Source organism: Pleurodeles waltl, chromosome 2_2, assembly GCF_031143425.1.
Source record: "Pleurodeles waltl isolate 20211129_DDA chromosome 2_2, aPleWal1.hap1.20221129, whole genome shotgun sequence".
Classification (NCBI taxonomy): Eukaryota; Metazoa; Chordata; class Amphibia; order Caudata; family Salamandridae; genus Pleurodeles; species Pleurodeles waltl.
The window spans coordinates 1,133,730,576-1,133,753,099 of record NC_090439.1 but is presented as its reverse complement, the minus strand read 5'-3'; the positions used below and the strand labels follow the sequence as shown (position 1 = coordinate 1,133,753,099).

Here is a 22,524-nt window from a genome sequence, read left to right as displayed (position 1 = left end):
CCACAGCTCCCAGCCTCTCAAGGCACAGAAGGAAACACACGGCGGCAGGGCCCAGCAACAGGCCAGCACAAGGGGTATGCAGTCAGGGGCAGGTCCTTCTAGTGCCCCAGCAGGTCACAGGTCAGCACAGCAGCAGCAGTCCAAGGCGGTTCCTTAGGAGCCCCTCCAGCAGCATTCTGTGTCCAATTCCAAGTATGTTTCTTGTGTGTGGGTGTCTCTTTTTCATGGGGAAAACCCCCTGTATTTATATTCAGTTTTGCACAGTGTTAACAAAGAGGGGGAAAGGAGGTACCAACCAGTTACAACTGGTTCTAGGAGTGTCCCCTCTCTCCTCCAGCACAGGCTCCAGAAACCAGTTGGGGCTAAACAAGCCCTTTGTGTGGGGCCAGGGCACAGCCTTTACAGATGCATGACTGCCCTGCCTCCCCTTTTCTCAGCCCAGGAAGACCATTCAATATGCAGATGCACCTCTGACACCTCCACCCTCCCTGTGTACAGGCTGTCTGAAACGTATGCACAAAGCCCAGCTGTTACCCTGCCCAGATGTTGTTTGGAGTCAAGCTGCAAAACACCAGAGTCATAAGCAAAGAGAAATGCTCACTTCCTAGAAGTGGCATTTCTATATTGGCAATAAAAATCACCTACCCCAGTAAGCAGCATTTATCACTACCATTACAACCATATCAAGCATGCCTACTCTACCCCTCATAAATCAGACAATACCCCCCAGACATAAGGCAGGGCATTTCCAATGCAATCCTATGAGAAGGCAGCACTCACAGCAGTGAGAAACCAAACAGGCTGTTTGTCACTACCAGGACAGGCCACGTAACCAGGCACATGTCCTGCCTTCTACATACATAGCACCTTACCCATAGGGCTAGCTGGGGCCTTACCTTAGGAGTGCTTTACATATACTGAAAGGGGAGTTCTGGGCCTGGCAAGTAAGTTTAGATGCCAGGTCCCTATTGCAGTAAACTGCGCACATAGGCCCTGTGCTAGCAGGCCTGAGACAGGTTTCAAAGGTTACTTTATTGGGTGCTTACAGGTAGATTAAATATACCAATTAGGTGTAAGCCAATTATACCAACTTTAGACGGGAGAGCAACTGCCCTTTAGCACTGATCAAGAGTGATAAAGTGCTCAGAGTCCTAGAGCCAACAACAAGAGGTCAGGAAAAATAGGAGGAAGGAGGCAAAAAGTGTGGGGATGAACCCACAAAACGGGCCAGGACCAACATATCCCTTGTCCCCCTAGATGATAGAGGACGCCACATGGAGCACAAAGTGGTGAACTGTGGATGCTCATGAGATGCCAGCCAGGCTCCAGAAGACATAGTAGCTGGCCATGAGCTAGTGTGCTAGCAACAAGCAACTTCTTGGTGGTTCACTGGACCTTGAGTGGAAGAGGTAAGGTGGTAGTGATTCTGCTCGACCAGAATTGTGTGATCTCCACATCGAATCTCAACAAGTGGGACGGCACTTCAGACCAGGCTGTGGAGCGAAGACAGTCATTTAAACTGTGGGAACCACTCACAGTACAAACAGTGCAGAGCAGAGCTTTTGGTAATAAGATGGAGTAAGAAACAGGCTGGGTTGATACATTGGGACCCTATGGTGGATTGTGACCAACAATGGAGAGGCAGCGTTAGTGGGGAACCTGGAGAGTCTGCTCCAGTGGTGTGGCAGGGGCCCCTGGGAACATCCTGAGCACTCAACATCCAGAGGCTTGGGGCAGACCTTCTCTCACTGCCTGTGGTGGTTGATGAGTCTGGGGCCAAAGAGGAAAGAGCATTGGGCAGAAGACTTGCTTTGTCATATTGGAAAGGGCAGAGTGGGGAAAGGGAGAAGAACATACATGACAAAGACTTCAAATTAGGCAACTAATAATCAACTTCTTCCTGAAAAGCAACAAAGTCAGGACTGACACAGCATCGCTGTTGACCATGTTAGCAAGGGCCCCACTGCCTTGCAAAGGATGGTCTGAAGGACTGTCTAGAGCAGCTGAAACCCAGCGTTGATAAGTGCCTGGTGGGAGGATTTGCCTCCCTGCGAACTGATCTGAGGGACACATCGCAGAGGTGGAAACAAATATGGAGTCTCTGAACCAATGGTAGAAGGAGGCTTAGAACTAAGAGGGACACCATCTGGACTTGCAGTTTGACAGAAGGAGCGGAGGGCTATGGCTTCTAAGGATGCTTCACAAATATCTATTGAGGTGTACTGTAAACAACTGATCGGAATAGTGAGAGCGCATGGACAAAGAGAAGGAAAAAGCACCTGTGATACTGAAAACCAAGCAATATAGTGCCCAAAATGTTGGACTATAGGCTGAAGGAAAATGATAATATCACAGGCCAATAAACTAACCCACTTCAAGCATGGAGAGACACAGGTGGTGCTATTGCAAAATGTCTGTGGCATACCCCTGCAACACAGGGGAGAGTACAAGACTCTCACTCAAGAAGTCAACAGGAGACAGCTAAGGTACAGGTGAAGCTTCCTAACAGGCACACAATTCACATGGCAGAGGAGAGACAGGCATCTTTTCCCTCTTGAGCCCAATGAATGGACCTGACTGCTGCATATAAAGATACGTAGATCCTCTGTACTTCTGGAAAGAACAGAACCCAGAGCGGAGTGGAACTACCTCTAGAATGATATTGGGAAATCTGGGACAAGCCGACATGCCATGCCTGATGGAGTTAAAGGACAAGAGTCTGAATATTGGGAGGAGGTTCATGGTAGAGGTAGGTGCAATCCGAAGGCAGAAAATTGACTCTATCTAGCAAGAGGACTCTAGGAGTTTCAACCATGGTACCCTGGCATCAGCAAGGATGGCATGAAGTCAAAGTCAAGCTGCAAAACTGTTGATATGGCAACTACCAGTGGGCCTCCGTTGGGCAATGACAGGGGATGCTTCTTGGGCCCTTCATGGCTCCTGGCAATGGATTGCTTGGCGAGTATGCTACAGATCCTGTCAGTTTTTCGGGGCACATGACGCCCTCCCCAGCACATTGTAATCCTGCTCTTTGCCAGCAGTCAGAATATACCTCCAGCTTCCTACCCCCGTTCAGGGATGTCTTTTAGGTAGCCAAGCAAGGTGATCTGTGGGGATCGGAGTATTTGCCAGCTAATTATTTCATCCAGTGCATTAAAGACTTCTTGTCTGAATGCCTGCACCATGGGGTAGTCCCAGGCCAAATGTACAAAATTCGCCATGGTGGTGGAACAGCGCGGGCAATGCACATCTGAATGGATGCCTAGTCTATGCAAGCGCACAGGTGTGTAATAAAGGCGGTGCAGAAATTTGAGTGGCTCAAGCGTATCTTGTAATTAGGGGAGAGGGTGCGGCTATGTGCCCAGCAGTATTTCCATCTATCCGCCAGAAGGGGGTGCCCAGCTTCACTTCCCACGCCTCCTGTGAGCGGGGAAGCATAATAGGAGCTGTGGTCTGCATGGTAAGGTACAATTTAGTGTTCATGCAGTGCAGGGAGGGCCAGGATAGCAGAAGGTCCAGCGCCAAGAGTGTAGTAGGGGCTACAGAAAGGAACTCTGTTGAGATCGAATAGCAGCTCGCAGCTGGAAGTAGCTCATCTTTTACAGAAAGTTATTAAGAGGCTCCTGCACAGCCTGCTCAGGTGCAATAAAATGCCCCTCTGGGTACAAGTCTCCCATGCTTGTTAAATGCATTGTACAGAGCCGGGCCACAGTGCCTGCCTCCTCGGTGATGGGCATGCTGTGCCTGAGGACATGCATCGAAGGGGTAAAGAGGACGTCTAACTCCTGTGATGAAGTTCCTTCCAGGCCCACATTATGCATGCCACTGTGTCTGTGCACGTCCATGGGCGTCGGAGGTAAGTAAAGTACAAAAGGTGGAGGGCAAGGATGGGAACAGTGATGCTTAGGGATCGTGTGTGGCTGATATTGGATACAGTGAACCCAGAAGTGTGCAAAGTGTGCTTGTGTGCAGTTATAATGGAGTTCCATATCGGAGGCCGCCAGTCCTCCCTGCTGAAACGGAAGCGTGGCCACCTCCCAAGACATCCTAGGTTGTTTGGAAGCCCAGACAAGAGCTAACAGGGATGAGCTCGGAAGCTGTGGGTTAAAGGTATGGGGAGGTTTACAAACAAATATAGGAATTTGTGGAGGGCCTCCGTTTTGGTTAGCGCAATTCTGCCTGTCAGGGAAAGTGGGGGTGAGCGCTAGCGTTCCAGTTTTTGTTCTAGCCAGGATATTGCTCTGCCATAATTAGCTCTCCAGAGCTTGTCGAGGTCCTCACTAAGGTGAATGCCTAGATATCGCATGGGCTGTAATGCACAATAGAGTGGGAATGTGGAGACAAATTAGGTGGTGGCATCGGTCAAGGGAAATATGGTGGACTTACTCCAATTAATCGTAAAGCCCGAGAGGCCACCAAGATGTATAAACTCTCTGAGGGTGTCCTGATTCCCTTGTGGTTCCTTCAAATATAGTGTGACATCATCAGTGTATATGGACACTAGCACCGTCCGAGGTGTGAAGGTGAGGCCTCTGTGGGTATGATATTGCCGTAGACCAGCAGCCAGGTGCTCCCTTGCCATGGCGAACAACAGAGGGGAGAGAGGGCATCCCCATTGGGTACCCCTTCACCACCGGGAATGGCACAGTTATGGTTCCGTTTACAAACAAACACACCCAGGTAGCACACCTCCCACCACGCAGCCCCCCTCGCAGTCGATGATCTTCACTTCGTTCTGTGCAAGAATGATCTGGTCCCTGGTCAAATAATATTGGCGTTTAAGGCAACACAGTTCTGCCTCCAATGAGGCAACCTCACGCCACACGTCTCACAGTATTCTGGAATGCCTGGCGATGCAGACCCCCCAGATAACTACTTTGAGCGCTTCTCATAAAGTGGAGAGAGAATGGACAGAGTCCATATTGCAGTCAAAGTAGTCTACTATAGTGATCATGATTTCTGTTCTAAAGACTTGGGGGGTCATTACGACCTTGGCGGGCGGCATCAGCCGCCCACCAAGATCTGAACCCCATGCGGCCGCCAATGCGGCCGCTCCCCCGCCGCGGCCATTTGGAGATCCCCGCCGGCCCAGCGGGGATCACGGCCGCAACATAGGAGCCGGCTCCAAATGCCGGCGGTGTTGCGGCTGTGTGACGGGTGCAGTTGCACTGTGGTGCTTTTCACTGTCTGCATAGCAGACAGTGAAAAGCTGCATGGGGCCCTGTCAGGGGGCCCCTGCACTGCCCATGCCAGTGGCATGGGCAATGCAGGGGCCCCCAGGGGCCCAACGACTCCCCGTTCCGCCAGCCTTTTTCTGGCGGTGCAAACCGCCAGAAAAAGGTTGCAGGTCGGGGACTCGTAATCCCCTGGACAGCGCTGCAAGCAGCGCTGCCCAGGCGGATTAACACCGCCGGGGCAAAAGTGGTGGAATAATGCCGGCCCCAGCGGTGCGACCGCCGCGGTCGTAATACGCCTGGAAGCACCACCAGCCTGTTGGCGGTGCTTCCGTCATTTTAGCCCTGGCGGTCCCGAACCGCCAGGGTCAAAATGACCCCCTTGGTCTCTCAGGGTGCCACTGGGAAGGCACCAGGAGAATGATCTCTGAGCTCCCCCAAGGATGTTCAGTTCTGCAGGGACCAGGGTAAGGTCTGATAGCGTGATTCAGCACAGTGTTAAAACCCCTGCCCCATAAATGAGTGCCTGGGCCAAGCGTACCTGTTAAGCGCCAGACCTCATCCAAAAAGTCAGGGCAGTCCGAGTTGGGGGCAATATACAGATATTGGGGGTCTTTCTGACTGCGGCGGACGGCGGTCGCCGCCCGCCACGCGGTTCCCGCCGAAAAGACCGCTCCGCGGTCAAAAGACCGCAGCGGTCATTCTGGCTTTCCCACTGGGCTGGCGGGCGACCGCCGAAAGTCCGCCCGCCAGCCCAGCGGGAAACACCCTTCCCACGAGGACGCCGGCTCAGAATTGAGCCGGCGGTGTGGGAAGGTGCGACGGGTGCAGTTGCACCCGTCGCGAATTTCAGTGTCTGCTAGGCAGACACTGAAATTCTTTTTGGGGCCCTCTTACGGGGGCCCCTGCAGTGCCCATGCCATTGGCATGGGCACTGCAGGGGCCCCCAGGGGCCCCGCGGCACCCCCTACCGCCATCCTGTTCCCGGCGGGAGAACCGCCAGGAACTGGATGGCGGTAGGGGGTGTCAGAATCCCCATGGCGGCGGAGCGCGCTCCGCCGCCATGGAGGATTCTCAAGGGCAGCGGAAAGTCGGCGGGACACCGCCGACTTTCCGTTTCTGGCCGCGGCTGAACCGCCGCGGTCAGAATGCCCAGCGGTGCACCGCCAGCCTGTTGGCGGTGCTACCGCCGATCTCCGCCATGGCGGTAATTACCGCCAGGGTCAGAATGACCCCCATTATCTGTAACAAATGGTCCCAGAGCACAGCAGCTAGAAGCACATTGTGCCGCAGGGGTTCGCACAGCACCGTCCTAGTGCACCAGGGAAGACCTTTCCTAATGGTAATCGCCACACCTCGGGCATAATTAGAAGAGGGTGCGACGTGATACTCTCCAAACCAACCCGATCGGAACCACGATTTGGTGGCGGCCATGAGGGGTAGCTCCTGCAGCAGACAAATTTCCGCACTGTGCTGTTGCATATATGCTGCCACCAGATGGACCGTCCATGCGTTGTTGAGGCCTCTAATATTCCAAGTCATGGAGAAGAGGCTAGCCATGACTGAGGGGGGCGAGACAATAATGTGTGAATCGCAATGGATGGGAGCTGCTAGAGTAAAATTAAATTAGCAAGTCTGAGCGGGGGGGGAGATTGGAGCACCTCAAGAATCGTGAGTGCAGTAGTGGTTCTCTAATACATATACAGTGGACGGCAGGCCTATCATGAAACGGCAGCGTGTGAAGTTCTGGCTAGGTGCTGGGCAGGGAGGGGAAGGAAGGGAAAGGGTGGTACAAGGTCTAAAAAAAGTAAACAGTAATGTTACCCCAACAATCCTCCCACCACCCATGTTGGCTTCGCAAGTAGGCCAAATCAACCAACCCCACCCATTAATCATTACCAAAGTAAGGGTAATAGAGAGAAAACAGGAACTCATTCCATGAGGGCAAACAAGAGGCCCAACAACTCTCGGCCGTAGAGTAGCTGGGTGACTGGAGATCTAGCATGTGTGTGGCCAAAACCCACCCAGGTGACTCTAGGCTGCAATCGCAGGGTCCAAGAACTCCATGATGTGTACACTGGTGATAACAGTCTGCGATTAGTCAGTCATGAAGATGCTCAGTTCTGCATTTTCTGGCCTCCGGGGGTTGTCGTGGAGCTGCCTTTGGGATGTTTTTACCAAATTTTGGGGCTGCCTTTGGATCTGTAAAGTAATGGGTTTATCCTGAAAGAAAGATTAGAAGTTTGGCCGTGTAAAGAAGTGAGTATTTGGTGTCTGTCTGCAAGAGGGAGCGTTTGATTGGGAGAAAGTCTCTCTGAACAGCCTGGACTGCAACCGTGAAGTCCGGGAAAATAGGAATTGCATTACCCTGGTAATGCAGGGTTTGATGCTCCCTGGCTAGGTGGAAAACCATGTCGTGATCCCGGTAATATGAGGGTGATGATGGGCCGCGCAGGTGTCCCAGTAGGAGGTCACGGTCCAAGAAAGCGGTGGGCGCATTCACAATGAGTACATTGGGTGAGAGCATCTGCAAACAACTCCCGAAGTATGGATTCGATGTAGTTTTCCATACAGCCTTTTGCCATTGATGCGGGAACTCCAATAACCCTTATGTTGTCCCTTTGTGACTGCACTTCTAGGTCTTTGTTCTTGTTGCGAATCACTTTGATGACTTTTTACATTTGTAGTACCTTCTTCGACGTCCAAGGTATGGCGCTGGAACTGGTTGATGTATTCATTGTGCTTGTCCAGGCAATCAAATCTGTCAGTCAGCAAGTACATTTTAGTGTCCATTGCAGAGAGACTGTGCTTCAGGTCCAGCAACATTGAGCAGATGTCTGGATCCTACATGGGGTTGGCCAACGACCCCGACTGGGACCGGGTGACCTCCACCCCAGGGTCCGCAGCTCACAACTGCTCAAAGGATATTTTGGATTGTTTGGCATCATATTTCCCCATTGTGGTAGATTGGTCTGGGGGGGGCAGCCAGGAGGAGAATTCACCACTCCCGGCATCCCCCGGTGAGAAAAGATGAGGAATTTAGAGCCCTTGCCTCTGAGGAAGAGGTGAATGAAGTACGGCAGTCCCGGCTCTGCCGTACACCTCATGACCACCACAGTGGGTATGAGCAGGCCCACCAGCTCGGGAGAGTCCACTTGGTCGCAGTGGTTAGACTTGGAAGTCAGGTCACCATCCCGGGTCCTCAACATGGCCAGATCCAGCACTCCTTGGGCACAGGTTGCACCCACGTGGGGTCCCCAAGCCATGGATTCCTACCACCCCTGCAAGGAACAGACACCAGCGTGGCCCGCTGAGGTCAGGGGCAGCTGCTCCTGGCCCACCACAATGCTGGTAGTGGAGTCCGTTTGGGCCCCTCCAGGAGGTGCCCTAGCTGCACTGCAAATAGTCACATGGGGGGGGAGGCCCACCGTTCCCAACCACGGAGAGTATGCCGTGCCACACCCCAGTGCAAACCGCAGGGGCACGAGCAGGCCAGTCAACCCGGTAACCCCAATTTAGAGAAAGGGTCCCCCTCATCCAATGTGGCCGAGTGTGCACAGGGCAAAAGGTCCAAGGGGCCCACCGACCCAGTCCAGAATCGGCCCAGCTGCGCTGAGAGAGTCAATGTGGGGCACCCGGGACCAGGCATCACGGAACAAGCGGCAGCCCTGGTGGGTGGGGCTGAGATTACCAAACTGGTCCCCCACGGGCCGCTATGGCAAATCCCCAAATCCCCAGGGCGGTCAGGGAATCTCCCAGGGGCACATCTCACTGGCATCTCATCCCCATCCCACTGGCAGCGCAGTAGCACCCCGGTCCGGGGGGGTGAGACAGCACAGCGGCCCCTAAAGGCTTAGGGACCCCATGTGGGTGCAACCGGTGCCCCCACAACCTTTTAGTGTGGCCGAGCGGTAGACGCGGGCCGTCGCCCTCCGTTCCCGAGGGGGATCCACCCGGCAGCTGGTCCTTCCCCACTCGTGGGTTTCCCAGGCCTCAGAAGTCTTCCAGGGAGGAGCCCCCCAGCCCCGCAGGCCTCCTCTGCGCTCTCCCAGCACAAGCAGCCAGGCCTTCCCTGCAGCCACTCCGCTCGTCTCCCAGGGCCCCGACAGTGACCCCGCGAGTGTGCTTGCGTTCCGGGCTTCGAAGGCACAGGTGGGGTGCAAGGGTCCAGGGATGCTGCCGCTGATACAGGATGAATGGCAGATGAATGACTCCGGTCGCAGAGCCCCACTCATCTTGCACGCTAGCCGTCTTCCGCGGGCCACGTCATTTCTGTGGCAAGTCAAGCTTGTTATGGAGCGTGGTGCGCGCTCCGGGAGCAGGAGTGTGGCAACACCAGGAGAGTGGCACTCAGCGCAAGCATGATAAGGCGAGCCGCCGCAGCTCACGATTGTCATGGGCAATGCCTGGCAGGGCTGGCAGAGCCAGGTCACGCGCATCCGCCTATCAACTAGAAGATAGCGCCCCCCAGAGAGTCACGGAGCGGCCACCACTGCGGCACAGCGCCCAGAGGCCTTACTGCGCGCCTCTCACCTGCCCTACACCGGATCCACAAGCTTCCGACAGGGTCCGTCTAGAACTGCTTGGACGTACTGGTGCTGCCATGTGGTGAAGGGTACAGTTACCCTTGTTGCCAAAAGTCCGAGAAGATGAATCCAGCCCTTTATTAGATGAAACAGACAGCACATGGCCAGTCCCGCAGGCTGTCTCCGCTCCCTGAGCCCGAGGCACCCGTCGGAGTGCAAGATCTAAACTCCAAATAGAGGTTCTAAGAACCTTACAGACCAGAACACAAAAGTTAAAAGAAATTGGATACTTCTGTGAGCCCATCTGAGCGGAGGATTCATGCCACTCAACAAACTGAAATTAATAGGGCAGAGTTTACTCTCTGCTGCTGGGAAAATCCTTCTATGAGAGGGGACATGAAGAGGGTGTGGATTGACCAGGAGACCGAGACCCCAGAGATCCAGGGGCCACATAGGGAATATAACAAGTGAGGACAGCACCTGGGTGTGCAGGGAGGAGAAACAAATAATCTTTCAACCTCTTTCAGTGCCTTTAGGCACTATAGGAATACTACAGGCTACAGCCTTACCGAGCATCCCTCCTTACAGGGTTGAGGAGTTGGATAAACATTTGAGATTATGGAAGCTCATGGGGCAGTGCGACAAATGTACTTGAAGAAAACCGCGGGTCTCGATGGATGGCTCGCTCACTTCTTCAAGGCCTTTTCAGGCCTGTTGGAGAAGTCACTAGCCAATCTCTCCAAAGCTTTAGCACTACAGAGGGGGCTGTTACAGACTCAGAAGGAGGCAGACACTTCCCTGGAAGCAGGGAAGAACCCAGAACACTGTACCTTACATAGGCCGATAGCGCTCCTTAATGTGATGTCAACATCTCATCACAACACTGGGCAACATCCTTCTTCAGTTCAGGCGTTACCAGGTAAACTCTGACCAAGTTGGCTTTACCGGGGGCAGATGCAGCCAAGATAACGTACAATAGATAGCACATCTATCTAGATATCCTGGCAGCTGTGCTCAGTTTGGAGGTGGAGAAAGCATTCTTTCGGGTGAGTTGAGACTTTTTGTAGGTCAGATTGACCCCAACATGAAGAGAGTGACCATAACAGGTTACCTGGCTCCAGAATCGAGGGTCAGAGTGAATTTATGAATCCTTCGGAGGGAGTGAGACATGGGTGTCTCTTTGGCCTTTGTGTTGGAGCCGCGGCAGGCAAGAGCAGGAGACACCCAGTAATAGAGGGGAGACACCAAGTAATAGTGGGGATACCCTTTGGCCAGGAGGAACCAAAGATGTCTCTCTTTAGGCACAATATTTTATTCTCCTTCATGAATCCTCAGAACTCCATCTCTGAGGCAGTGAAGGACCTGGAGAAATTTGAATCAATCTCAGAATTTAAGAATAATACATCGAAGTCAGAAGAAATTCTGAGTATTGTGATCCCCAAAGGGATGAGGCAGCGCCTTAGGGAAGGTGACCTTTGTGCTGGATGGCTAAGAACTTAATATATTTGAGGTACAATTCACCAATAAGCTGCTTGGCTGGTATGTAGCAAATTCATCTCAGCTATATGTACCGACTTTCAATGATCTCAGGAGATGACTCTCATTATGGAAGAATTAATGTTCTAAAAATGAAAATGTTACTCATGTTGCTACATTTTTTCCATCCATTCTGCTCAATGAGCTGAAATCATAGCACAGCAAAATGACTGACTTTGTCTCGGTGGGAAAGATGACCAGAATAAATAAGAAACTATTCATTTCATCGAGAGTTCGGGGATTAGCATGCCGAACGTCCTCTGCTATATGTAGGCAGCCCGCCTCCGCATGCTAGTGGAGCAGAGAGTGAGAGAGATGGAGAAAAGGTGGTTACCAATCGATAGGGTGGTTTTCGGAAGGTTGCTCTGTGACCAACCTGTGACCAACCTTGACTTCTGCTGCAAACAGAAATACTTACTTATTGATCCCGGTGAAGACCATGTTAGATCAGAGGGTGGCTCCCTGTCTTCCCTTCTCTACTACTCCTCTGTTTGACTATTCATAAGTCAACCCTGGGTAAGAGGGTGAAACAGTTTTAGAGCTGGAGAGAGGGCAAGTCCATGATAATATTAGATCTTTTCGCTTGTGGGAAAATTAAGTAACTTAAAGAGTGAAACTGGGATTTCTAGTTCAAGAGACCACTAGGCTCCAGTACTTACAGCACTTGGCTTTTCACCCATCAGATAAAGATGCAGGCATAAGAGAACTGACCCCAATGGAAGAGTCTGAGGGTACACTTGGGCTCAAGACTACTGGTCTCCAGGGTAACTAAGGCCTCAGGCGAAAGCATAGTGATTATAAGTGGAACTATTAGAAGCAGTGTGAAGGAACAAAGGATATCCTAGAAGAAGAGAACACTATGGCAGGGAATTTCTAAAATATTCAGGGGGATCCTGTAAAGGAGATAGGTTATAAAATGACATTCCTGTGGTACTTCACCACTGTAAACTTGCAAGGTATTCACCTGTGAATCTCTGATAAGTGCTAGCTCTGTGACACAGAAACCGGCTCAGTGCTTCATATATGGTAGCTTGCCCAAAGGAGACTATCCTATATATGGAGTTTCTTGGACACATACAGAGTCCGCGAGTATCCTGAACCAGAGGGCCTGTATTGATCTTGCTAGGAGTAGTGGAAGGAATATATCCATACGTTGGAATATATCTATTGGGGCGTCTGATGACAGGGTGCCTCTTGTCACCCAGCACTGGAAGAAGAGAGACCCTTGTAGCTTATTTCAATGGTTCCACATCTTCCTGTCGTAAACGGCCCTTGAGAAACTCACACATAGTTTGCAGCCTGATGATGCGTCCTTGGAGAAGAAATGTGGACCTCTGATAGCATGTCTTCTCTGCACTGTGAAGTGCATAGAAGATCCAATCAGGTTGAGAGCATTGCAAATGTTTGACTGTTGAGACAGGTTACTTGGTTCCAGAATCCACCGTGTAAAACTTCATTCTGGTTTAGGGGCATTATGTGCTATGGCAATGGTTTGCAGCTCGACTGATAAGAATTGTCACTGTTACTTGAAGTTCACAGTTAATATTGAAAAGCCAATAAATGAATATGAGTTAAAAAATCTCAACACTGACCCTGAGGCCATGTGTAGTGACACTTCCATCTCTGGTCTCCTCTGCATACAGAAGGATCTAGAATCTGTCATCACGTCACACCATCACACCCATGTTGAATGCAAGTACTTGCTGGGTGACCTCCATTTAGATGTTAAACCCCAACCTGACATGGACACTGCACCCTTAACAAGAGAGAAGAGCTGATCATGGTGAGGGTCAACAGGTGAGCGTGTGCTCTGATACTCCTAGACCTCTCCGTGGCGTTTGACACTATCCATCGTAAAATCATCTTTGAGCGATCAGTGATATATGTGCCAGATTAGGGATTTGGCTTTATCCTGGTTCACTTCATTCCTGGATAATTGAACTCACCCAGTCAGGTTTTGTTCTCAGCTCTCAGCAACAGTTCCACCCAGTTCTAAGTTGTCTCCCTGCTGTTGAAACATCTACCTGAGTCAATTACCATTCTAGTGAGAACCAACCGTTCATGAAATTCCTGCTAATCATGAACATACCTGCATTCTAGGGCAGAACTTATCTGCCACATAATTGTCACAAGGAACTTCTGATTTCACATACTGAGACTGACACACATCACTAGAATCTCCCAGAGATAGGTCTTCTCCAACACCACAATGCAGCTGACAGCACTGATTCTCTACTCCTAAGCCTTCCCATCCCATGTCTACCAATAGTATGTGTGGGAGTGCAAGCCAGAGGGAAAGCAGCAGAAGGAGAGACAGCAAAAGGGAGCAATTCAGAACCGAAGTGAAGCAGTTTAAAAAAAAAGTTTGGTATTTGAATGAGCCTCACACCCCTTTAACCTGAACCCTATGGATGGTTGTGCTTCACAATATCTGACAAGCTTTCCTTTGCTTCTGACAGAACAAAATAAAAGTTGAGAAGGATAAAATTCCACCTGTGGATGAACAACTGTGCCAGTCCCTGGGAGACAAAGTTGAGAGCCCGCAAGGTAGACTGGAGGTGATGAAGAAAAAAATGACCATGCTACAAAAAGTGAATATCACCGAGCTCACCTCTCCCAGTGCCCTGATAACTGAGATAGAGAAAAAATGTGAGGAACCAGCATTGGACTTCCTGAAGGTGAGACACCGCTTGGTAAATGTAAGACAATATATCATGCTTCATTCATATGGTGTGTGAGGTGCTACATGTTAAAAGGGGAACATTCATGATCTTTAGAAGGGGTTAGTTTACCGACAGCCAAAAAGAGTATACGGACATGTTTAATTTACAATGACTGCTTGTGTGCTACTAGGGTGTCCACTGCCTGCAATGCCTCCTACCATATAAATAAAAGTCAGCCTCAGGGGATGCCAAAGGCCGTTCTATGTTGGCCATAGGGGATGGGATGACTACCTAAGTACATTTTCAGCCCTTCATATGCACTCACTGAAACAACTTCTCAAAATACTCTCTTGCCTCTTAATTCCCTAAAGACAAAACTTAATATTGCAATTACACTACATGTACTTTCACTTCCTATCATGACACAGGTCCTCAAAGACATTTCTCAAAAGTATCCACCTCATGCCAGGCCCTCATTTTCTAATTACACTTCAATCTCATCCAAACCTATCCCCAGCACAGCAACTCAAACACGTTCCTCTTAACTACCAACCTTTACCCAAAGCCCACACTGTCTCATTACACTTCAAGAACTATCCAATCCTACCCTCAGCACAACTCCTCAAAATCCTTCCTCATAGTTATCCATTGTAAGGTCAAACCCACACTTCAGGAACCTCCCAACCCGACCCAAACACAACTACTCAAAACCTTTTTTCATAAGAATTCACCATAAAGACAGGCCCTCACTGTCCTAAAAGGTATCTCTCAAAGGTATCTACATTATGCCAAAAGTTTATTGTCTAATTGCACTTCAGGTCTCATCCAATCCTACGCCCAGCACTGCACCTCAAGGACATCCTTCATAACTACCCACCTTAAAGTCAAGCCGTCACTGCCTAATTACAATTTACTGCCTAATTACACTTCACTTCACTTACACTTCAAGTATCATCCAACCCTACCCCCAGCACACCACTCACCCTAAAGTCAAGTCTGCACTTTATAGTGGGAAACACCCAGAACAACTACTCCGAAACCACAAAGTTGTGAAAAACAAAAACGAAACAACGCTTTCGTTTTCCCCGACTTCCTGGGTTTGGTACCTTAACCACGCATGTCTGAACCACGTACATGTGTGGTTAAGGTACAGAAGAAGGGAGTCGGAGTCGACGCAGTGAAGGAGGAGGTAAGTTGGGCTGGGACTGGGGCTTTTTTTCTGGGGGGGGTTGGGGTGGAGTGGGGGGCTCGGGGTGATTAGGGTTTAGAGGGGAGGGGGTCAGGGTTTAGGTTTAAGGGGTGGGTTGTGGGATTGGGGTGTTTAGGTTTTAGGGGCGGGGGTGGGGACTCTGGTATTTTTAGTTTTTGGGGTGAGGTGGGGGGCTGGGGGTGATTAGGGTTGGGGGAGGGGGACAGGGTTTAGGTTTAAGGGGTGTGTTGGTGGTTGGGGTGTTTAGGTTTTAGGGGCTGGGTGGGGACTCAGGGTATTTTTAGTTTTTGGGGTGGGGTGGGGGGCTGGGGTGATTAGGATTTAGGGGAGAGGGGGTCAGGGTTTAGGTTTAAGGGGTGGGTTGGGGGTTGGGGTGGTTTAGGTTTTAGGGGAGAGGGGTTGGGGTTGTGGTAATTTTGGGGGTGGGGGTTGGGGTAGTTGTGAGGATGGGGGGGTCACAGTAAATTTTTTGGGGTGGGGGGTAGGGGGGACGCATGCTGGAACCGTGCATGCTGATCACTAATGCCTTTACCAGGAATGTGTTTACAACGAAAAATCATTGTAAAAGCATTTGTGGTGAAGGCATTAGTGATAAGAACGACCTCATTGTTGAGCCATGGGTGCTTGAAGCACTCGTAGTTCTGACATATAACCCTTTATAATTATATTTCAAGTATCTTCCAATCCTACCATAAGACAACTCAGATACCTTCCTCATAACTATCCACGCTAAAGTCAAACCCACACTGCCTATTAACACTTCAAGAACCACCCAATCCGACTCCCAAAACAATTTCTCAATGCCTTCCCTCATACCCACCCAAAGGTCAAGCCCGTATTTCCTAACAAAACTTCTATTGCCATCCAAGCTTACCTCAACACAACTCATAAAAAAACCCATCTGATAAGTATTCACCCTACAGCAAAGTCCTCACTGCCAAATTATGCTTCAAGAACCACCCAATTCTACCCCACACAGCTCCTCAAACACCTTCCTCATAACCACACATCCTAAAGTCAATTCCTTGCTGTCTTATTGCACTTCAAGGATGAACCCGGCCCCATCACAACTTCGCAAAGACTTACCTCATAGCTACTCACTCTAAAGCAAAGCCCACTCTGCCTAATTACACTTCAAAAACCATTCAATCCTACCACCAAGAGAGCTCCTCAAAGAACTTCATCATAACTATCCACACTAAAGTCAGATCGCACTTTCTAGTACTATAACAACACTTCAGTAATCACCCAGTCCTAAACCCATCACTACTCTCATTGGCTTCCATCATAACTATCCACCCTACAGTAAAGCCCACACTTCCTAATTACTCTTCAATTACCATCCAATCCTACCTTAATACCACTCCTGAAAGAACATTCTCATAAGTATTCACCTTAAAGCTAAGTCCTTATTGTCTACACTTGAAGAACCAACTCGACCCCAACAAAGCATCTCAAAGCCCTACCTCATTACTACTTAATTGATGCCAAGCTCCTGCTGCCCAATTACACTTTAGCACCTGGTGTTACCGCTTTATTACGACTTCTAACTACCAGACATTTGAAGATCCTGGATGAGTGCTTTCCACAAGCCTTCCAAAGCCAAATCTTCCCTCCCATGAAACTCATGATTGATCATTCTCAAGCACAGTAAATCTAGCATTGCTGAGGTGCTGAGCCAATGAACTATAATTTAAAAACTCAAACTTAAGAGCAAGAAAGATAATCAAATGTTTAATGAAATAGTCTTCATGAGACAATGATGAAATAACAATCGTCATCTGACCTGCTGTTTCATGACCAGTGCCACAACCCAAAAGCCACCTGTACCAAAGCCAAAAGCTTTCTGTGCCAAAACCTAATCTCCCAGCCATCTTGCTCTCATAGACCTTTGTGGCAATATCATCTCTTTTTTAACCAATAAAATCTTTACTCCCAGAAGTAACATTGCAACAGCTACATCCACTGCATCTTTCATCCATCCGTTTCCAGACCGTCATGATCATGTTAATATTGGATTGATCCTTGTCGATGCACACAATACATTTGTATACACAAATGAAACTGCACCACCATTGTTGGATTCCCCCATTGTGAAGTCTCCATCAATCCCGGCATGTACATACGTGTTCAGGCAGGCTCTGAGACCTTGGTCTGTGGTTGATGACTGGACAGGTCACATGTGGGGTACACTTAGCTAGCAGCCAAACTCACAAACAGGAAAACTTAGATCAGATCCCACAGATAGGCAGCGATACTACAATGGTCCCTGGAGATTGACTCCAATAAAACACACATAGCCAGAGGGATGCATGCATTCCCATAAACACCATAACGTTAGATGCCACAAGTAGTTAGGAACACAGAGCCAATCAAGACACAGCACACACAGCACATGCAGCAACCACGAACCCCTGAGGCTGGACATCTGGACATGTACTTGCTGGCCCACATTGTGTCCACGCCAGGTCGAGGCCCACCTGCGTTCACTATCTGGCAGTGTATTTATGACTCCATGACAACTGTTCGCATTTTTACCAAGATAAGAATGTTTTTTATGGTTTTATTGCACTCAGAGAAATTTATAAAAACTTGCTTAAATTCAATGTACAATGAGAGACAGTCCTCAGACCACGGTTCTAGAACTGCTCTCCTGGCCAAATGTTTAACTGAACATACTGTTCCAGTTTTGCCAGATGCCGTTTGTCTTTTAAGGTAAATTCTAATTTGAGCAGCATTTTGGCATGCCAGATAGGAGTTGATTGGTTCTTTTGACCTGACTGCGACCACAGGAAAGGGACCCCACCCGGACGGATTAACATTTACACAAGAATGGTGAGCAGAAGCCACAATTGATTGAAAGTTCTTCTGAATCTGCAGGGTGGAGGTCCATCCTGAAGTCACCATCACAAGGGTACGAGGCTACATCAAAGACTAAGGGGGTCATTCTGACCCGGGCGGGCGGCGGAAGCCGCCCGCCTGGCGGGAACCGCCAAATGGCCGCTCCGCGGTCAGAAGACCGCGGATGCCATTCTGGCTTTCCCGCTGGGCCGGTGGGCGACCGCCAAAAGGGCGCCCGCCGGCCCAGCGGGAAAGACCCTGCAACAATGAAGCCGGCTCCGAATGGAGCCGGCGGAGTTGCAGGGGTGCGACGGGTGCAGTTGCACCCGTCGCGATTTTCACTGTCTGCAAAGCAGACAGTGAAAATCTTTATGGGGCCCTGTTAGGGGGCCCCTGCACTGCCCATGCCAGTGGCATGGGCAGTGCAGGTGCCCCCAGGGGCCCCATGACTCCCGTTCCCGCCATCCTTACACCAACAGGCTGGCGGGAAGGGGGTCGGAATCCCCATGGCGGTGCTGCAAGCAGCACCGCCATGGAGGATTCTCCGGGCCAGGGGTAATCTGGCGGGAAACCGCCGGATCCCCTTTTCTGACCGCGGCTTTACCGCCGCGGTCAGAATGGCCCTGGAAGCACCGCCAGCCTGTTGGCGGTGCTTCCGTGGTCCCCGGCCCTGGCGGTCTTGGACCGCCAGGGTTGGAATGACCCCCTAAGTCCTAGCATTTGGCCTGTGGCAAACTAGAAAAAAGTATAATCTGCGGAAGTCACCTTAACTGTCAGTGTCAGAAAGAGTGACCGCTTGGACCACTGTGCGTGACACAGATGGAATGCATAAGGCTCTGAGTGTGACATAAGGCCAGCCCTCTGTCTTAGGAGCTGCATTTCCCTTGGACCGCTGGGCGTGATGCACATGATACGCATAGGCTCTTGGTGTGATATAGGGCCGACATCTCAATCTTATTAGGCTAACCTGGTTTTGTCAGTGCCACTGGTTTCTTAACACTGGTGGTATTTGAAAGAAGGGAGAGGTGTATTCGCTTGGACCATAGGGTATGACACAGATGGTACTCAGGATCCCTGGGTGTGACATAGGTGGAATTCAGGCTTTAGGGAACTAGAACGATAGGGATCCAGGAGATTAGGGATAGCTTGTGTTTTTCCAAGAAAGGCCTATGGACATTGAAAGTATTCGTTTCTTTCTTCACATACGTTGTTTTAATCTTCACCCCTGGGCTGATATCAACAGATTATCAGGCTCCCCTAGTACCAAGCACTGCGCAGAGCTTCCCTTGGTCACAGGAGCACCTGTACTATGAGTAGGATAATGTATTTCTGACAGGCTGTTCCCTTTATGTTTTGTGCCTTGTCACCTTTTCTTGCAAGTTGAAATGGTGTTGCATTGATATTGTGATACTGGTAGTTTGATGTGACTGTGTTCATTATAAGTGTTGTTGTCGATGTTTTAATGTATCATGAAGATATTGCTGATTCATACAAATTGTTATTTGATGGCAAAGTAAGGCTTGCTATTTTGTCGCCAAATTTCATGTTGCTGTGATTTAACAATTGCACTTTTTCCTAGGATTGTGATTCTTCATATGCATTTGTTAAATGTTTATTTTGATGCACCTGTGAATAAAGTTGAGCTCATTAGATCTAGGAGTCCCTGTGTGTATCCTCAACCTGCCAAATTTGATCCAGTAATTCGCTTGTGTATATATTTCCCACTACCGGAGTAGGTCTAGTAATACCCTTGTACATATTTCCGTGCCACCAGAGTAAAACGTAAAAATACTATAAAAACATAAAAGCTAGAAAGCGTATAACTTAAAAGTCCCCTAAAAACGTAAAAACTAAAAGAGTAACTATTTCCTAAAAGACTACCCAAGCCCATCATGGAATCCCCTTTAAGGCATGTGCAGAGTAAGTTCCCACTCATGCTAAAAAGCTTAGCAAGTTCTGCCATGAGTTACACACACACCAGGGCACACAAATTCCCCTGGACAAAATAAGGGAGCCTTTGACACTAATATAATTGAACACACAAGAACATACCTACAAACAAAATACACAGGGCAAAAGAAGGACAAAAGGGAAGCATTACTAGAGATATGGGACATCTTTGAGGAAGTCCAGACAGGTAACATTGACGCACCATAAGCAAGCAAGGTGTCTGCATCTCCCCACCATATGTAGGTATGGAGGTGCTCTTCCTGATGCCTGCTATCCCAGCATTAGGATACACCAATCCTCCAGTTGAGCGAGCCTAAGAGGTCCCCACTGAACAACAATCTGTTAGGTCTAGGCGTGGTGGACTAACAGGTCAACAGACTCTGACACTCCCTGCACCACCCCAGTCTACTGATAGAGCAGCCTAAAGCTCAATCACCCATCTGTCGCAGTCGGCGGACCGAACCTCTACAGCACAAAGGATACTCGCCACGCTGGTTCTGGGGAGCACACCCAAGTAAAAGGGAGATTCATAGCAGTCTTGGACAGTGAGACAACTAGCAAGGGTGAGGAAAGGGGTCCCACTCCTCTGGGATCTGGTGGAGGTAAAGGAGACACAGGGCTATGCTCAGGTAGCCGAGCAAACCACAGAGAGTGAGCTGGAGAACGTATCTCAACTTAAAAGAACAGCGCATAGCTCCGAGCAAAGGAGGCAATCAAAATGGGAGTCAGAGGAAAGGCGTGTACTAAGGAGAGAAAAAGAGAGAGCTCGCACCCTGGAAGCCCAGTGAGAGAGTCCAGCAGCCCACCATCCACCTGAGGAAAGAGGAGGTAGGTACAGAGCCCCAGTCACAGAACAGTCTGAGGTAGAGTTAGAAGGGAGGCTTTTGACTGGGCTCCGTGCTTCATCAGAGCACCAGCAAAGGAGAGGGGCTGACCAGGAAATTAGGGACCAAGGCAGCCAGGTATAAACCCAGCTTAGACATAGGAGGACCAAGATGGCACCTGTCCGTGCGTACAAGGAGAGCAGCAACGACAACGTCAGCTGCTCTCCTAAAGTGCACAAACCAGCCCCAAGGGCCATAGTAACTTAGGAGGAAGGCGAGATCTTTGCCCGACCCTTTTGCCACCTGCCAGCCTGCTGGACCAAGAGAAGTGATCAGTATGATAGACCTTGGTCAGAGGAGGAATCCTTCAAACCAGAGGACATAGCGATTGTGGAAGACTGCATCCGGCATGGAATGGGAGATCCCAAGTGGAACGTTTCTTACATGCAGGAGTGACTGAAGAGATGGGAACGCTATGTCGAGGGAAAACTAGTGGAGCTACCCAAAATGAGAATATGCCTGTTACTGCAGAAGGGCACGTCAGGGACCATTTATGTGCCATGGGCTCAGATGGACAAAGGAGGGGCTAAGAGCCAATCTGCTGCCGTTGTTGGATGGGGCTTGGAAGTGGATCTCATGCTTTGAGAAGAACACCACGGGGATAACACTAGCAATAGGTGATGTTAAGAGTCTGCTAAGTAGCATTATTGGTGAGCAGACTAACATGGTGTTTGCCCGCGTTCTCATCCCACCCATCACGCTGACCAACACGGATCATGATGGGGCTGCATTAAATTCATACAGGTACCAAATATGGACGACCAGAGGGGAATGTTCCCTGACTGTCCAGATGTAGGAGGGTTGATGGTGAAAACCTTGAAACCTGGGGAGACCATAGATGATTTTGAGACAGGATGAGAGGACAGTGGAGACAGGAAAACTGTGGACTGGTATGGGCCCCAGAAGGGGCTGCCCACCGAAATACAAAGTGGTTTGGACTGTGCAATAGGGTTAGACACTAAGCCCTGGTGGGAGATACAAGCGCACATGGTGCATTTTCACAAAAGGAAACAGGAAAAGGATAAGGATAACGAGAAACAGGAGCAGGCCCAGAGGGATAATGCTAAGTTAATCCAACATAAACTGAGGAAGACCGTCCTCTAGGGAGCCACGTTGGCAACAAGGGTGCAAATGGCACCAGTCCTGAAGGGAGCTCCAGTTAAAAAATTGCAGAGAGTTCCAATATAGCCATAATGATAGAGACTAGGGTGGTTGGCAGCAGCCAATCAACATACAATGCTACTACTGCCACAGAATGGCCCTCATGGCCGACAGATGCCAACAAAGGCACACCCCATGCAAAGTCAATGAGCCGAGGCCAGGCCCCATAAAATTCCCATCTGCAAAATCAAGCCCAGGGAAACCTCAATACACCTTATATTCAGCCTCAGCGAAGTGAGTCCACTGCCGCACCACCGCAACAGGGGTCAGATAGTTGGACCAATGCATGGCATCAGCAACCACAGAGAGGGAACTCAGCCCAACAAGGACCGGGGCCACAGCCGCGACACGAAGCAATGCCCTTGCGCGGACGCAGAACCCAAACATGCAGTAAGCCTTAATACCCGCAATGCAACGCATACATCTCACACACCTTAAAATTCACTACAGTAAAACTCAAAGAAAGGCAAATGAGGCAAAATCAGGGACTTAAAACTTTTGCTTGCATTTGGGGGCACTCAGGGTTGCTGAGTGGCTGTCGATTGGGCATCCTCACTAGAGTTCACCATTTTGGGTACC

General features: G+C 49.9%; 1 protein-coding gene across 2 annotated transcripts in view; it reads left to right on the top strand.

The window, feature by feature from the left end:
* LOC138282949 (E3 ubiquitin-protein ligase TRIM39-like) overlaps positions 1-22,524 on the top strand; it is a 197,095-nt gene that overhangs the window by 85,940 nt on the left and 88,631 nt on the right. For both annotated transcript variants that reach the window (XM_069221016.1, XM_069221014.1), the window contains exon 4: positions 13,696-13,914. In XM_069221016.1, the coding sequence (XP_069077117.1) occupies positions 13,696-13,914 (219 nt within the window). The remainder of the gene's footprint in view (positions 1-13,695; positions 13,915-22,524) is intronic.